Source organism: Lepisosteus platostomus, chromosome 8 (assembly GCF_059453375.1).
Source record: "Lepisosteus platostomus isolate fLepPlt1 chromosome 8, fLepPlt1.hap1, whole genome shotgun sequence".
In the NCBI taxonomy this organism is placed as follows: domain Eukaryota; kingdom Metazoa; phylum Chordata; class Actinopteri; order Semionotiformes; family Lepisosteidae; genus Lepisosteus; species Lepisosteus platostomus.
In genome coordinates, this window is record NC_142618.1 from 50,455,729 (window position 1) to 50,470,646 (window position 14,918).

General features: G+C 37.0%; 1 protein-coding gene across 2 annotated transcripts in view; it reads left to right on the forward strand.

The window, feature by feature from the left end:
* ptprn2 (protein tyrosine phosphatase receptor type N2) overlaps window positions 1-14,918 on the forward strand; it is a 324,963-nt gene that overhangs the window by 66,020 nt on the left and 244,025 nt on the right. For both annotated transcript variants that reach the window (XM_088643833.1, XM_088643832.1), the window contains exon 3: window positions 6,762-6,875. In XM_088643833.1, the coding sequence (XP_088499959.1) occupies window positions 6,762-6,875 (114 nt within the window). The remainder of the gene's footprint in view (window positions 1-6,761; window positions 6,876-14,918) is intronic.

Genomic DNA, 14,918 nt, shown 5'->3' on the forward strand with positions numbered 1-14,918 from the left:
CAATGAAGCAAAGGTACTCTCTATACAGTACAGTATGTCTGCATAGGGTTTTAAGACAAATTACCCACTTCTGTGCCTAATGTTAAAACAACCTCTACAAATGAATGTGGAAATGGTAACTTTATTAAATACTGTACTTTATTAAGGAGAAAATGTTGAGAGTGATGACAGTCTAGCACCTTAGAAGTTGACTCCAGGATTGAAAAGTGTACAGCCAGGGGTGAGTGCTGTACAGAAAATGGGATGGGGGGGCATCATTACATAAGGGTGGTCCATTTGCCATCTAGGCTCCTCTGCAATAGGGATGATTTATGTGAAGACTTTCCTGCTGTGCTACCAATGAGAGGGGATCTGATACAGTACTGTAATATTGTAACCAAGGATGGGGAGGGGAGAAATTAGTGTACTGTCCAGTTTTTAGGCCTCTGATAATCAGAATTGAAATGTTTTATTTCACACTGTTAACCCAGGAATATAGTGTTATGATTTATGATCTGTGATTTAATTATTTTTTATTTTTTGCAGTCAATTAAGGAGTAATATCTCTTTTCCATATTAAGTCATTAATCCATTATCATCTCTGATACTCATCTGATGTTCTTCCATGTTTGTTTGCTATTCTGGCACTGGAAAGCAAACTGGGATTATTCCGGTCCCTTCTGGCATTTTTAATATCTTTTTAACTTTTGTTGACAGTTCCTATTAATCTCCATCCTTTCCATGATCACAATAACGTTTGTCAGATGGATAGAACATCTTAATCTTAATCGATCTGTCGAAACTTGGTGTGAATTCCGGACTGGGCTCAGCATCAGCACATCTGTTATTTTTTATCTGCTCCCTTTCTGTTTTGTACTTACTGTTCTGATAAGGGATAAATGTAACATTTTGGTTTGATAAGAAAATTTATACAGAAAATCGACTCCTACAGTCAAATTGCTTTGATTGCTTTTCGCCTACAGTTTATATGGATTGGTGTGTCTGAGTAGCAGACATTTGTGCAGGAGATAACCTGTTACACACACGTTATTGCATAACTTCTTAATTATTGTAAAAACAGCAGATATTTCAGCAGTATTTTGCAGTTTTTTTGGCACTGAAAACAGTACAGTTAGGGTGCACTCAGGGTTTATGTGATTTCAATTGGGAATCAATTGGAGTTTTCTTTGCAGATTTTTTCAAGAAACAGATATGTGTCCTTGATTCCATGCAATACCACCATCCATGTTCAATATTGGTATGTTGTTCAAAATGGTGTTAATAGTTACCTAAGTTGTAGTAAAATGTTAATGAAGTTACTCGATAATCATTATGTACAGTAAGCCATATACTGTAGATATAAATGGAGAAAAAAAATTGATGTATATTGAACCGTATTTGGATGTACAGTATATTGTAGGTTGAACCAAACTGAAAGGAGGTCCTAGGCTCATCTGGAAGCTAGCTGCAGTTCTTATATAGTGTATAAGCTGGCTATTGTTGAAGCAGTACCAGTGGAATTTGTGATAGCTCCTGCATCTTAAACAGAACAAGCTTGAGGGAGGCTATGCTCAAGCTCAAACAGCCTCTGGTAACAATGAGAAGAATTGAATATAGTTAGTAGTTAGATCATAAATGGGGTATAAGGATCTTATCTATTATTTTTGCTTATGGGCCAGTTTTTATTTCTCTTATAAAGTTAATAAAGATTTAAGTAAGGGTGTTCCTTTGTCGTTTTCCAGTTCCTCTCTCAAACCATGATCGAGCCCAAAAACGCCCACATAACATTATGACCAAGTAATAATTTATCACTGTGTTTTTACACATTGGATTATAATAAGAGTGGGGTCTTCTAGTGTTTCATCTTCATTTCTCTGTTCTTTCAACTTTAAAAAAAAAGTTGCAAACTGAGTTATCGGAATTTCACACAGCTCTGTGTATGATCTAAGCAAGTGCTCCGTCAAATACTTCCCATTTACTTTCGTATAAGTTGTAATATGTGTTAGAAGATAGGAGAGTTGATGAGTGCTGTGCACTAGCCAGGCATCAGAAATGTTTTCAGAAAAGTAATGCCAAGTATAACGGACTGTTAGCTCTTATAACTCTCAAAGGTCATACATAAAAAGTAATATAGACAGGTAAAAACCCTTTTCAATCAATATTTAACATTTCTTTCTCATTTTTTGCCAGCTGGAGTTCAAGCGGTGATGTTTGGCTTTCATAAGATTAGATCATTGTTTTAGGAATCTAGTTCAAAGTGATTTCTTCAAGAGAACATGTAGTTGACTACCCATTTATTTTTAGCTATAAAGACATGCATATGTTGAAGGCATCGCCTTCTTTCCTAAATAGACCATATTTTGATACCGTTCTCCTGAATTAACTACATTACAATGAGTGGTATTTTATGTATGCAATATCTCCACGGTCATTTATGAAAATTAGTGCCACAAGCTGGTAACTCATAATAATGCTTTTCACATTTGAAGAGGCAGCCTGCAATTATGAGAAATAGCAGTGTTGCGAGATGCCCTCGGTCATTTCACAAATGGGGCCTGCTGTCATTTGTAAAGTGATTGTTAAAAATTGTAATATCTAAGAATAGACGGGGGTGGTATTTAGTTTGATTGCATCATTCAGATGGAATAATACAGCAGCCTTCTTTACCCATCGACAGAATGTTTGTTTCATGCTGTTTGCGCTCCAAATCAGAACACCTGATTATACTGTATGAATCAAGCACTTGTTTTAAGGGAAAAATCTGGAAAGAGGAAAACAACGGAAAAAAACAGTAGAATTGCTTTTGATAGATTTTCTTTTTATAGTTTCTAAATCTATATACTGTATGTAATTGTAGTTTCCTTATTGTTGCTAAAATGACTTGATAAAAATACCATTCCCACAAACTGTCAGACCCAGGTCTCAGCTTTGATTTAATCCTTACAAAAGAAAGATTAAGTGTGATACACTAAAAATATTTCACGGATCTATTCTGTTAGACTTCTTATGTTCAGTGTTTTAATCCATCCAACACACAACCATGTATTTTGATATATGAACTGCTTTGCATAGTGTATAACACACTAGCATTATCACTAGTATTTGCAGTAACTACATTTTAACTCCAAGCTAATTATTACAGTGCCTTTAGTACATTTAATGTTTTACAAAGCATCTGATATTTTTTTTAATCCATAGTTTAGCAAAAAGTGACCACTCCCACTTTATTGAACAGTATGTGCTGTTTGTAGTATTTTATTGGTTTTAGAGCTGGTTAAAGAAAACAACCTGTCCCCTGAGGTGTTCACTGCTATTGATCCAGGTGGTTTGACCCTTGTATGTATGCACACTTAATACTAATATGTTTCTAAGAGGCTGTGTTGGTTGCTTTCAAACCAAAAAAACAAGAGATTCCTATTTGACTAATCCCTGCTAGATCCCTATCCTGATAGGACTCAAATGCGCATTACCATGAAAGATCTGGTTATGCAGTATCTGGCTACTGATGTAAAAATGGCTGGAAGTAGTGACATCTGGGCTGGGGAGCAAATCACTCTCTGATTGAGCCCCTTTAACTGGTTTGGCCACTTGGCAGTCCCAGTGTTATTGCTTTTTTGCATTTCCGGTTCTCTGAGATGTAGAGAGAAATACTGTACAGTATGTTGCTGTGAACCCTGAATGGGATATCTTTTTTCTTTGGCAAGAACTATCTTTTAAAATAACTATTCATAATAAGTACTTTATTACTTTGAGTCCAGAAGATTATTTACAAGAAGATTAATACAGTATGTGAACCATTTGGAAATTGAAATCTAAATTGGGAATTATCTCATTGTTGCAACCTACAGAACAGTTCTTCTGTGGTGTACATTCTTCTGCGTATTTAACTTTTTGCATGTTCTGTTTTCTGTATGTTATTCTTGTACATTTTTTAAGATGCCTTCCAATACAAAAGTTCACGGCTACATGGATTTAGATTTGGACAGAAGCCAAGGCCAGCTGCAATCCAAGTAATAATAATTTCAAATCACTCAATCCTAAAAACAGCCCAGTGATGGTTGATATGAGTGGCGGAGGAAAGAATGACAGTTTCAGTGGTACCAATCCACCACTCATTAAAAGCTGTTCTGTGTATATCATAAAAATCAAAGCCTTTTATTTAAGACCTTGTATAAGCAATTCTGTTTTGTTTTTTTCCTGAGTGCTTTTTATACATTATTCTAAAAATGTGCGTGCCGCTCATGGGCACCTTGGATACGCTCAAAATAAACCTTTTGTTGAAGAAATCTGTGGCAGAGAAGGGAGCTGATAGAAACGGCAAACATCTATTTGTCTTATATGAAGACACAATGAGAACAGGTGCTTCTGAGTGTGATAGGCTGACAATTACCACCTCCTTCAATGTGGTGCTGTGACAAATCTAACCATCAACAAAAAGAAAAGGCTTCCATGCAATTTGCATGTGGTGCTCATTAGAAATCCGCCTTTCCTCATGCAGGACAGTGAGTTTTCTGCTTAATAATATTAGATTAGGTCAACTTTATTGTCCAATCAAAGGGAAGATTTGTCTTAGGTTTCCCCCATTACAAATAATACAATTAATTAAAATAATTAAATATAACTCCTAAACTTTCTGACACGCCGAAGAAGGTCCCCCCGACTGAAATGTTGTGTCTCTTTTCCTTTCAGCCTAGAATAAACCTTTACCTGTTAATTTGCAAAAACCATTCAAAACTTGCATTCAATGTTTGTGTGGAGTATGGGATACGGGATCTTTTATACACATTTTTAACAGCTCAGGGACTCTGAAACTTTGGTGAAAGCATATAATTATATAATAATTAGATATAATTCTTACATTATACGGTACCATACAATCCTATGCACCACACTATCACAAATGTCCCCCAGCTGTTCCTGTGGCTTGTGAATTTCATTCTCTGCAATAGTAACTATTGTAGAAATCTTTTTTCTACACTTCATGCTGTACCATACTCTTCCTGTAGCATACTGTTATATTAGAACAGTTTATCTGTTGTAATTCTATCCATTACAATGGATAGCCCTTCACATCCACAGCAAAACATTCAAAAATGAAAACTAGAATGATTTCATTTAGAACTTTTTTTTTTAATGATTTTCCTTTCACACTCATTAAAGTAAAATAACAGGGTAACATTTTTGCCTTTCTTTCAGAATGCTGACTACAATAAATCTGCTGTTAAAAGATTTGCAGTAATTTATATTCTGTGAGAGATGCCACTTCTATTCTCTGTGTATTGTGACCCTGAGTGTTCCAGCTTTCCTTTCTTGTCCAGATAGCCATTGAAATATGAAGCTGATAACAGGTCCTGCTTTTGTTGCCTAGCAATATGTATTGACTGGAGCTGGGGCTTGCTGATAGGGGAGATTAGCAAGACCTAGATAAAGTCTCTTTATTGATGGCTGAATGCTTATCTTAATGCAATATAATTCTGTCAAAAAAACAGCAGCCATTAGTTCTAAACAAAATTTCAAGGCTTACAAGAGGCCACTGCTATAAGGTTGGTGTCTGGGTGGTGATAGTGGTGTTTTCGAACCCGTTAGAAGCATACTTATTTTAGCATGCTTGCTATTGCTTTATGCACTGTTTTTCATTTTTAAAACACTACCTACAGGAGAAAGAAAATGATAGCCTTTTTGGAGAAAGAAATCTTTTTTGACCCAATATATGGTCTTAGAAAGATGAAATTTTCATGTCCTTTTGGAGCCAATTCCGGAGATTGTTAAGGTGAACGCTCAGTTATTGAGTGTTCATAGCAAGGAATCGTTTTATGCAGCATTTCTAGATAGCTGCTTGCTATTTTGAATAAAAAAGAGAAATGAAACCAGCTGTTCTCAGTACTGGACCTGAGGCATCCTGCGTCTTCTGGTTTTTGTTCCAGATGGGCCTTCAGTTAGTGTTAATTTGTGCCTGTAAACTGATATGCTTAGCCATTTGTTCCTGCACTCATCCTTGGGTTTAACAACACCCTGTAGTAGCTAAGGAACATTTTTTTTCCTGCAGCTTTAGCATATATGCCTTTGCAGAGTTTCTCTCCAATGAGCTACTCAATAATTTGCTCACTTATTTGTAACAAAAAAGTCAGAAGTTGACATTAACAGGCAAACACACACTGATGGGAATGACAGCGACGCTCCCATTGAGCGTAAAATTATTGCATGTCGTGTACAATTTTTTCATTTGCCTGAGAAAAAAATCTTTGAGCTCTCTCTATAATCAGATTTAGCATCCCACTTGAGATTGTTGGGATTGATCATGCCAAGAAGTTACAGTTCTGTAAATATGAGTTACCTCAGGATAAATGCATCTGCGATCTGAATTAAAAAATGACTTAATTTAAGTGATTAACTGAATGGGATGTCCTTGAAACAATACAACTGACTGAAAACTTCCTTTTGAACAGTTTTCTGTAAAATTAATCTGATTGTTTAATGAGAAACCATGAACTATTGTAGTGCTGTAACTTTGGAAATACTGTACTTGCTATAAGATTTACTACATTCAGGAAATACTTTGTGAAACAAAATGTAAATGGCATTTGAAGGGTTTTTAGTGTAACTATCTAAAGAGGTTGACAGATGCAGCTGCAATCCAACTTGTTCGCACCGTACAGCGCAAAATATCTCAAGTAAGAGAAGAAAAACGTACAAATCAGCTTGTTGCCAATCAGTGCTGTGACATGTTCCTTTGTTGCTGTGGTCTGTCTCGGAACTGAGAGTGTGTGGGTTTCTCTTTGCAGACGGAGTGTTTGGGAGGTGTCAGCGAGTTCCGGTGATAGACGTCTACAGATACGAAGTTTCACCAGCTGCTCTGCAACGCCTTCGGAGCCTCCTTCAGAAACTGTCACAGCGAGGTACAGTGTAGCATGGCATGAAATTCATCTTCACTCTGTATCAGGGGGTTGCTTTTCTTTAAACGTCAGAATCTCTCCATGCAGAAGGGAATGCAGAGGACCTTGGCCAGTAGTGTACAGTAGGTGAACTGGGAAAATTAAAAGATTTTCATGAAGTCCTCTGTGCTCACCACGGATTGCATCATAAAATATTGACATTCTTTAGAAAGCCATTCAGTACTAGAGGACGTGTCCTGCAAGGATGGAGTGCCAGTGTGAAGTGTGATGCAACTTGCAGTAGGAAGGATTACCCATTCAGTCTTATGTAAATTTGGGTTATTTGACTATCACCTGAAAAAAAAGAGTTATTTTGCTTCCACGGGTGTTGAGATTGCTGATATTACATGATATTGATGAGAGCATGGTTTTGGAGCAATGGGGGTAGTCCCAAGACCCCACTTAAAACCCCACTTTCGCTTTGCATAAAAATATGCAAGGCAAAACCGAGAGCGAGAAATGTTCAAGGGGGACCACCCCTCCCATATACCCATTGAGAGAAAAAAAAGTATGGGGGGACAGCTAGCATTATTAGAGCTTGAACAAGTACTGTAAAACGAACTCTGTTTATCATCCTACATGTTTCATAAATCAGAAACTCAAACCTCTTGCTTCACCTTGAACATATATTCTTATCAATTCTGGAGTAAATTTCCCTTTCAGCCTTGTTATTATAATGTTAAGTAGGAGGTCACTTCTTGTGATGAGCTGAGTTCTTTAGAAATCCTGTGAACGTAAAAGGAATTGATTTGGAGCTGTGTCTCATTAAAACTTTGAAGAAAAAAAAATCTATTCAGTTCTGCTATTTTTCTCGATAACCCGGTATGTTGGATAAATCTGGACAATGATAACAGAAAAATATGTATTGTAACAGAAGAATAAGAAGACCAAAACATTGTGAAACATTTATCAGTTTATTTTGTATTGAGGTAAAACAGGATGGTCTAGCTTCACTCCTGGCAGACCAGTGTCTGCAGTTTTCCTTCCATCTTAATTCCTAATGATCTAAATCAGATGATTCTGGTATTGTCTTAATTGGGACAGTTTACAGTGTCTCCTCCTCGCTCTTCATGCACTGCTGCTACAGTATAAAGAGACCTAGAAAACCTGCAGACATACTTGCACTCCCGAAATAGGGTTGGACAATTCTGGGTTAAATTATTAAAAGTCTAGTCACAAGTACAAAGCTGTCATCTCAAATGGTCATAATATTTTTTTCTGCTGATACACTGTGCTGTAAACTACTAAAATGTTTCCCATTGCTTTTGATGAATAGTGATCAATTATACCAGAATGCTGAGATATAACCAAGGCATGCACCTGCTCACTGAAGTTATTAAATTTACTCTGTTCTCTTCAGTTTTCCTGTATGAAATGCTGCTTCAGTTTGGGACATCAGCTAATTTTTTCGTGAGCAAGTCCAATCTGACCTACCAGTGAGTCATTGGATACCGTTTTTACTCCACAGTCAACAAAGGTCTATAGTAGAGGACATTCTGTGCTGCATTTCTGAGTTTGTGTAGTGTACATAATCACATTAAGACTCGTTTTTGTCTAGTGTATTAGCACATTTCATTTAATTAGTGTGTTAAAATGGGATAACTTACAGATCCTCCTAGGTCAACAGGACTTTTTCTAAATCTGCTTACCTCCCAGTAATGTAATGCAGTGTAAGTTTAAAATACTCAGGGAAATTATATTTTATGTATAGGAGGGTGAAGAATCCATCAGGGTCATGTACTAAATTTAAATACTTTAGAAATCTGGTCAGAGATGGACTGGCATCCTGTCCAGTGTGTACTCTGTTGCTTGGGTGGATTAGAGAACTCATAGAAAAGCATAGTTACCTGTTCCTAGCACTTCTACAATACTTCTGTGTTTTGGTTACGGTAGTTCTATATTAAAAATGTGAAATGACAGCTGGCTTTAAAGTTCAGTTCATCAGCTTACTACTTACATTAACACATCAAAACGTCATAAGTTTTTTTGTTGGTGCTACTGTGTATGCGACACATCATGAATCTATTGTTCTTGTCTGGTTTTAAAAAAGAACAGTCTGTCACTTTCCAGTTTTGCTCAGAATACCATACATAATCTGCATAATGTGATGAGTCAGATACTATTTTCTCAAAATGAAGAGCCATTGTGAAGAAAACTCAGTTTTTGCTGCCAGAAGCTCATTTTGAAGAAAAAAAAAACTCTTTGCTCAAAGAATCAAGTTGTTTCAGAAGTATTTACTGTACAACGAGTGATAACAATTTGTAAGATTACTTATTCTATCAACAGAGCCATAAGAAAATAATAATTCCTTGCATTCATATAGCACTTTTAATCAAAAAGTATCACCAAGTGCTTCACAAATACTGTATGCTGTATATAGAAAGGAAATAACTTATCCATTTGTGAGGTGCCCATAGGGGTAGCATACCACTTCAGGTAGAGAAGTAATTACTCATTTCACCAATTGTACTGTGGGGGGACTTTTCTGTAAACCAAATTATATAAAACTATAGTAGGATCTAGCCAGGATACCAGGGTTAACAATCACTATTTCAAAAAGTGCCATGAATCTTCAAAGCCTAAGTAGTCAGAAGCTTGGTTTAATATCTCATCCAAAAGAATGGAATCTCTTACAGCACAGTGTCCACAGTCATCTTACTGGGGTATTGATGTCAGAATTACTGGGCAGATGGAAGAGCTATACCTACTGGTTTATCAAAAATTGTAGTTTATTAACCTACTGGTTTATTTTAATATTGTAGTGCTATACATAAAACTAGAACACTTTCCTATGACAATCGGGTCTTTACTAGGTCAGCACTTTAATAGGTTAGTGCAGTGGTTTTAGGGGCACGTCTCTGAACATAGCTGTCATTTATTTTTAGTTGAATTAAGACCCTAGTGGGAAGCAGGAGCATAAAAGGCTTGAGAAACTGTCTTAAAGTGTTTCAGAGCATCTGTTAAAAAGAAAAAAAACATCTGTTCCTTCACATGGCAAATGAATTAAAGTTTCTTCCAGGTTTGTCTTGTGCGTGGTCATTAAAACATCTAGTAGTGATTTTCACTGTAGTGATCTGGTGTGATGACTAATGAATTTAGGTAGTCTAACTTGTACTTTGAAATAATTGTAAATATATATATTTTTTAGATTTTTCCCCTAACATGGCTTATTTGCAGTTGCTGGAAATAGTACAAGTGAAGGAAATATGTAGTGCATTTTACTGTAGTCATACAGTATCACCGGGAAAATTAGGCATATGTGCTACATTGAAAAATCTGTTAAGAGTATTACAGTACGTGTATGTTATCCATTAACATAGGTTCTGAAGCCTACAAAAGGTTAACATTATTCATAAAATAGAACAAGGGTGACAGACAGCAAATGTACCGTTTTTTCAAGAGTGCATTTGTTATGATTGAATGTCTTACCTTGGTACTTTCAAAGCCACAGTTAATTGAGAAAAACAATGTCATCTGGAAGGGATTTTAAAAAATGTCAATAACCTCTAAAGAAACATTGATTGTTTTTAGAAAAAATAAAAGGCTGAAGGCTGAACATTCTGTACATGCAGACATACTGTAATATGAAAGTGGTTTATATCTAAATTCTGAAACTCAAATAAACTCAACTATCCCTTACAAGCCAATTAGAAGTCTCTGAGTTCAGATTTAATAAACAATATTATGTAATGGCAAGGATCACCCTTTTATTCTTTCCAATTACCAGCAAGACAACATGATCTTAGCAGCATCCTGTCTCATCCGACATTGTATGGCTTGTTATCTAAACAAATCGCTAACCCAAATGTGTTTTCCATGGAGGCTTTACACAAGGGTGTTTTGAAGACTCTAATGAGCAATACTCCTGGGCTTTCTTACCTAACTTAACATTGGTACAAATTTGTTCAAAGCTGTTGAAAATTAAGATTTTGTCACGCCCTTTGCAGCCAGAGGGCGCTCCTTCTCTGTCCTGTCCCTAGTTTCCGGTCTGCTGTCCTTCCTGTCCCTCTCTTTCCCTTGGGCTATATATTTCCGGGTCTTGCACTCTGTCCTCACTCAGCATTGACGTTCAGATGTCCTGAGACCCGCCTAGCACCAGGGCGCCCCACGTCCGCTCCCTGAGGGCATAGGTTTCTATACGGCATTCCTGAACTCTTTGCACTAATGAGCCCGGGCCTTTTTCCCGTCTCGCCGCTACACATATGGGTCTTTTTCCGCTCTCCTGCTCCCCACGGTTAGTCCCTTTGGACGTCCGTGACAGATTTGTGAAACCATTGAAATGATTTAGAAAAGAGCAGTGTTGGTTTTCAGCAATCAACTTGGCTGTTACCATTTTAAAATAAAACTCCTTCCAAAGGTATTGAGACATCAAAGTTAAAGCTTTGTCCTTGATGATTGTCATGCTGCATGGTAAGTGCCTTGTGATAATTAAGGAGGCATTTTCTTCTACATTAGCAGACACTAGCAATTATTTCTGCATTAGGAAATGTTTCTGTAATCTTGAGAATTCAGTCCGCTGTAGCCATCATTAGTTACGTAATCAATAAATGTGACTGAGCCAGTGGCAGAGACAGCCATGCAAGGCTTGGCCATGACACCACACTTCAGAATTAATTCAGAAATTCAAAGATCAACCACAAGCAACTTTGTAACTACTGTAGGTTTTATGGACGGATGAGATCCAAAATAAACCTTTACCAAAGTAATGGAAAGATTAATATGTGAGGAAAGAAAGGACCTGCAGGTGCTCCAAAGAATACCACCTCATCTGTGAAACATGACCTGAGCTTGCACAGTATGGCCACTTCTGGAACTGACTTATTGATTGATGTCTTCACTGATGGTGTAAATGACGTGCTTAAATTTTGACATGTACACATACTATATAGTGAGCTGCAGGGGATAAAAATCTGTTATTTGTCCATTCAGAGTGTGCTGTGAGTCAGTTTGACCTGAAAAAAACATTTAAGGATCCTTTAGAATGAAACATGCTGCAAAAATGTAAGGTACTATAATATTCCTTTCACCAAACTGGTTGTCCCACACTTACGCATCAGAAGGGACTTTTTACACATCAGAAGGGACTATTTACTGCACTGCCCTTGAAGCATTTCTACAATATATCCAAAAAATGCTTGTGTACCACATTTTTAATGTATAGTATAGTGCAGTATTTCCCGATTGGATCATCTACCATTAATGATTGTGTTTTCAAGGGATGTACAACTAGTGTACGTTTATTTACAGTGACAGTTGTTGTATAGAAATGATTAATACAAAACCTTCAAGGCCTTTATCCCTTCTCTGTATCTGGTATTTTGCTGAAAAATATTGATTTGCAGAGAAGCATTTGTGTCGACATATGAATTGATTAAATGGAGACACTACTCAAATGTTCTTGCCAGAATATAATTGGCACCAGGAACCAGCACAAAGGCTAATGTGTATTGTAGTGACAGCAGATTACTACCAGGGGGCAGCAAATACTTGTAAATCTCTTATATAAGAAACACTCCCATGTTTCTATTGGCCATCACTAGATTAATTAAAATAAACAACAAATGCCTCTCTCTCAATATATATATAAATAAGAATTGAGACCATGCTAAATAAACAAAAAAATGGCATTGGAAATCTTACTTAAATTTAATGAGGGAATAAAACTAACACTGTGGGCTTTTTAATTAGTTCATAAAATCTAATTATGTTGTACGTGAACATTCACATGTGCATTCACAATTCTTCATCTCCCCAATTGATTAGTTTGAGTTAATGGTTCCCCTGAAAAAAATGCTTGAATCATCTGTACAGTATTTTCTGATTCTCTTTTTCTTTTACAATTTCTAACCACTGGCAAGTTGTGCAATCACAGATGGAAGATTGCTTATGGAAGAAACTTTGTACACATATGACTCTAAAATTCTAATTCTGAATGATTGTTTTCTACTCCAACATTAGATTATTACGATACTGTATGTAATTTTCACAGTTTGTTGTTTGTGTGAAGTAACTTGTCTTCTAGAAAACACTTGAGATGTACAGTAGCTTTCAACTACTTCTCAAAGTAAGAAAAGTAAGAAAATACTGAAATACTGCTGCATTAGAAACACAGTAAATTAATTCTACAGGATGTTGTCTCATTATATTGCTCTAAGAAGCTTGGAAAAATGCTTACCAGTGAAGACCTGGAGAGTTTTTATACAAACAAATGTCTGTTGTTGTCTTTAAAGGTATTATGATATAAGAGCACAAGTTAGCAGGTGTGATGCTATTATTAATAATAATAATAATAATAATAATTGCTTACACTTATATAGTGCTTTTCTGAACAATCCACTCAAAGCGCTTTACAGGTAATGGGGACTCCCCTCCACCACCACCAATGTGCAGCCTCACCTGGATGATGCAATTGCAACCATAGTGTGCCAGAACACTCACCACACATCAGCTATGTGGTGGAGAGCAGGAGAACAGAGTAATGAAGCCAATTCATAGATGGGGATTATTAGGAGGCCATGATTGGAAAGGGCCAATGGGAAATTTGGCCAGGACGCCGGGGTTACACCCCTACTCTTTTCGAGAAGCGCCCTGGGATTTTTAATGACCACAGAGAGTCAGGACCTCGGTTTTACATCTCATCCGAAGGATGGCGCCTGTTTACAGTATAGTGTCCCCGTCACTATAATGGGGCATTAGGACTCACATGGACCGCAGGGTGAGCGCCCCCTGCTGGCCCCACTAACACCTCTTCCAGCAGCAACCTTAGTTTTTCCCAGGAGGTCTCTCATCCAGGTACTGACCAGGCTCACACCTGCTTAGCTTCAGTGGATTGTCAGTTGTGAGTTGCAGAATGATACTGTATGGCTGCTGGATATTAATAATAATGCAGTAGTTGCAACAACAGAAAGCTGAATGTTGTTATGATTGGTGGATTTTCCTGTATGTGTCATTTACAGCATGAAGACTTAATGACTAGAAGTTTTCCAAGCAGAGGATACAAAATTATTTAACTCTACAGTTGTCTTGCCTTTTTCTAGATGCACCTACATGAATGCTTTCTGTCATCATCCACCATTCAATTAACTGCTTATTCTTAGAGGAAGAAGATGTACAGTAAGGATCTTTTCTCACTTCTTCATTTCTGAGCATTTGCTTGTCATCACAGCCCGGTTTCATTTAGTCAAAGAAGATGAATGATGGTGATGGTAAATATTCCTTGGTCACAAGTAGACCTGTTGGGTATTTCTTGCTTATGCAGCTAAGCCGTCCTGCTGTAGGAACCAACATACAGTTTCCTTTACTTCAATTAGTGATTAATTCTAAAAATTGCAATAAACTGTTTTCTTTCTTTGCTGCTTATTTGTCTGGCTTAATACCTTAAAGATTCAGTTTCAAAACACCACAAGATGCAATGCCAAATTATTATTTTCAGATGCAGTTTGCTTTTATGTAGTTTAATTGAAAACTATCCCTGCTTAGAACATACTGTATTTAAGATAATGTGTATTGTAGTTTTCTCACTGGTTATAAAACTGTATAAAAGGCAGGAGGAATGAAAAGTTTTATCCATTAATGTTAATCTTCAAGAAGCCTTCTAGGGACCAATTAGACTGCACATTTCCATTTGATATTTTCCTAGTGACTATGTAAATATGTATTTTGTGTACTTTTGTTTGACTTAATTACATTATGAGGGCAATATATTTGAGCTTTCCACCCCATGATAGCCCTACTGGCCAGTCTGTACTGTCACACGTGACCCCCTTCTCCTCCTCTGTATGCTCACCTCTGTACCAGCTTCCCCCGTTAAAAGGGGGGGATGGACTTTTTTGTGACTCAACTGTTGATCGTGTGATGCTCATGAATGCTTTATTCCAGAGCTCCCTGGTTTAGACTGCCTAGTGCTTTCTGTCAGAATTAAGGACAGTTAACCTCAGTTTTGTGAGCACTGTAATCCTGCATCCTGATTCTTCCTTCCCCATGCAAACCTAGCAAAATGACAAGCCC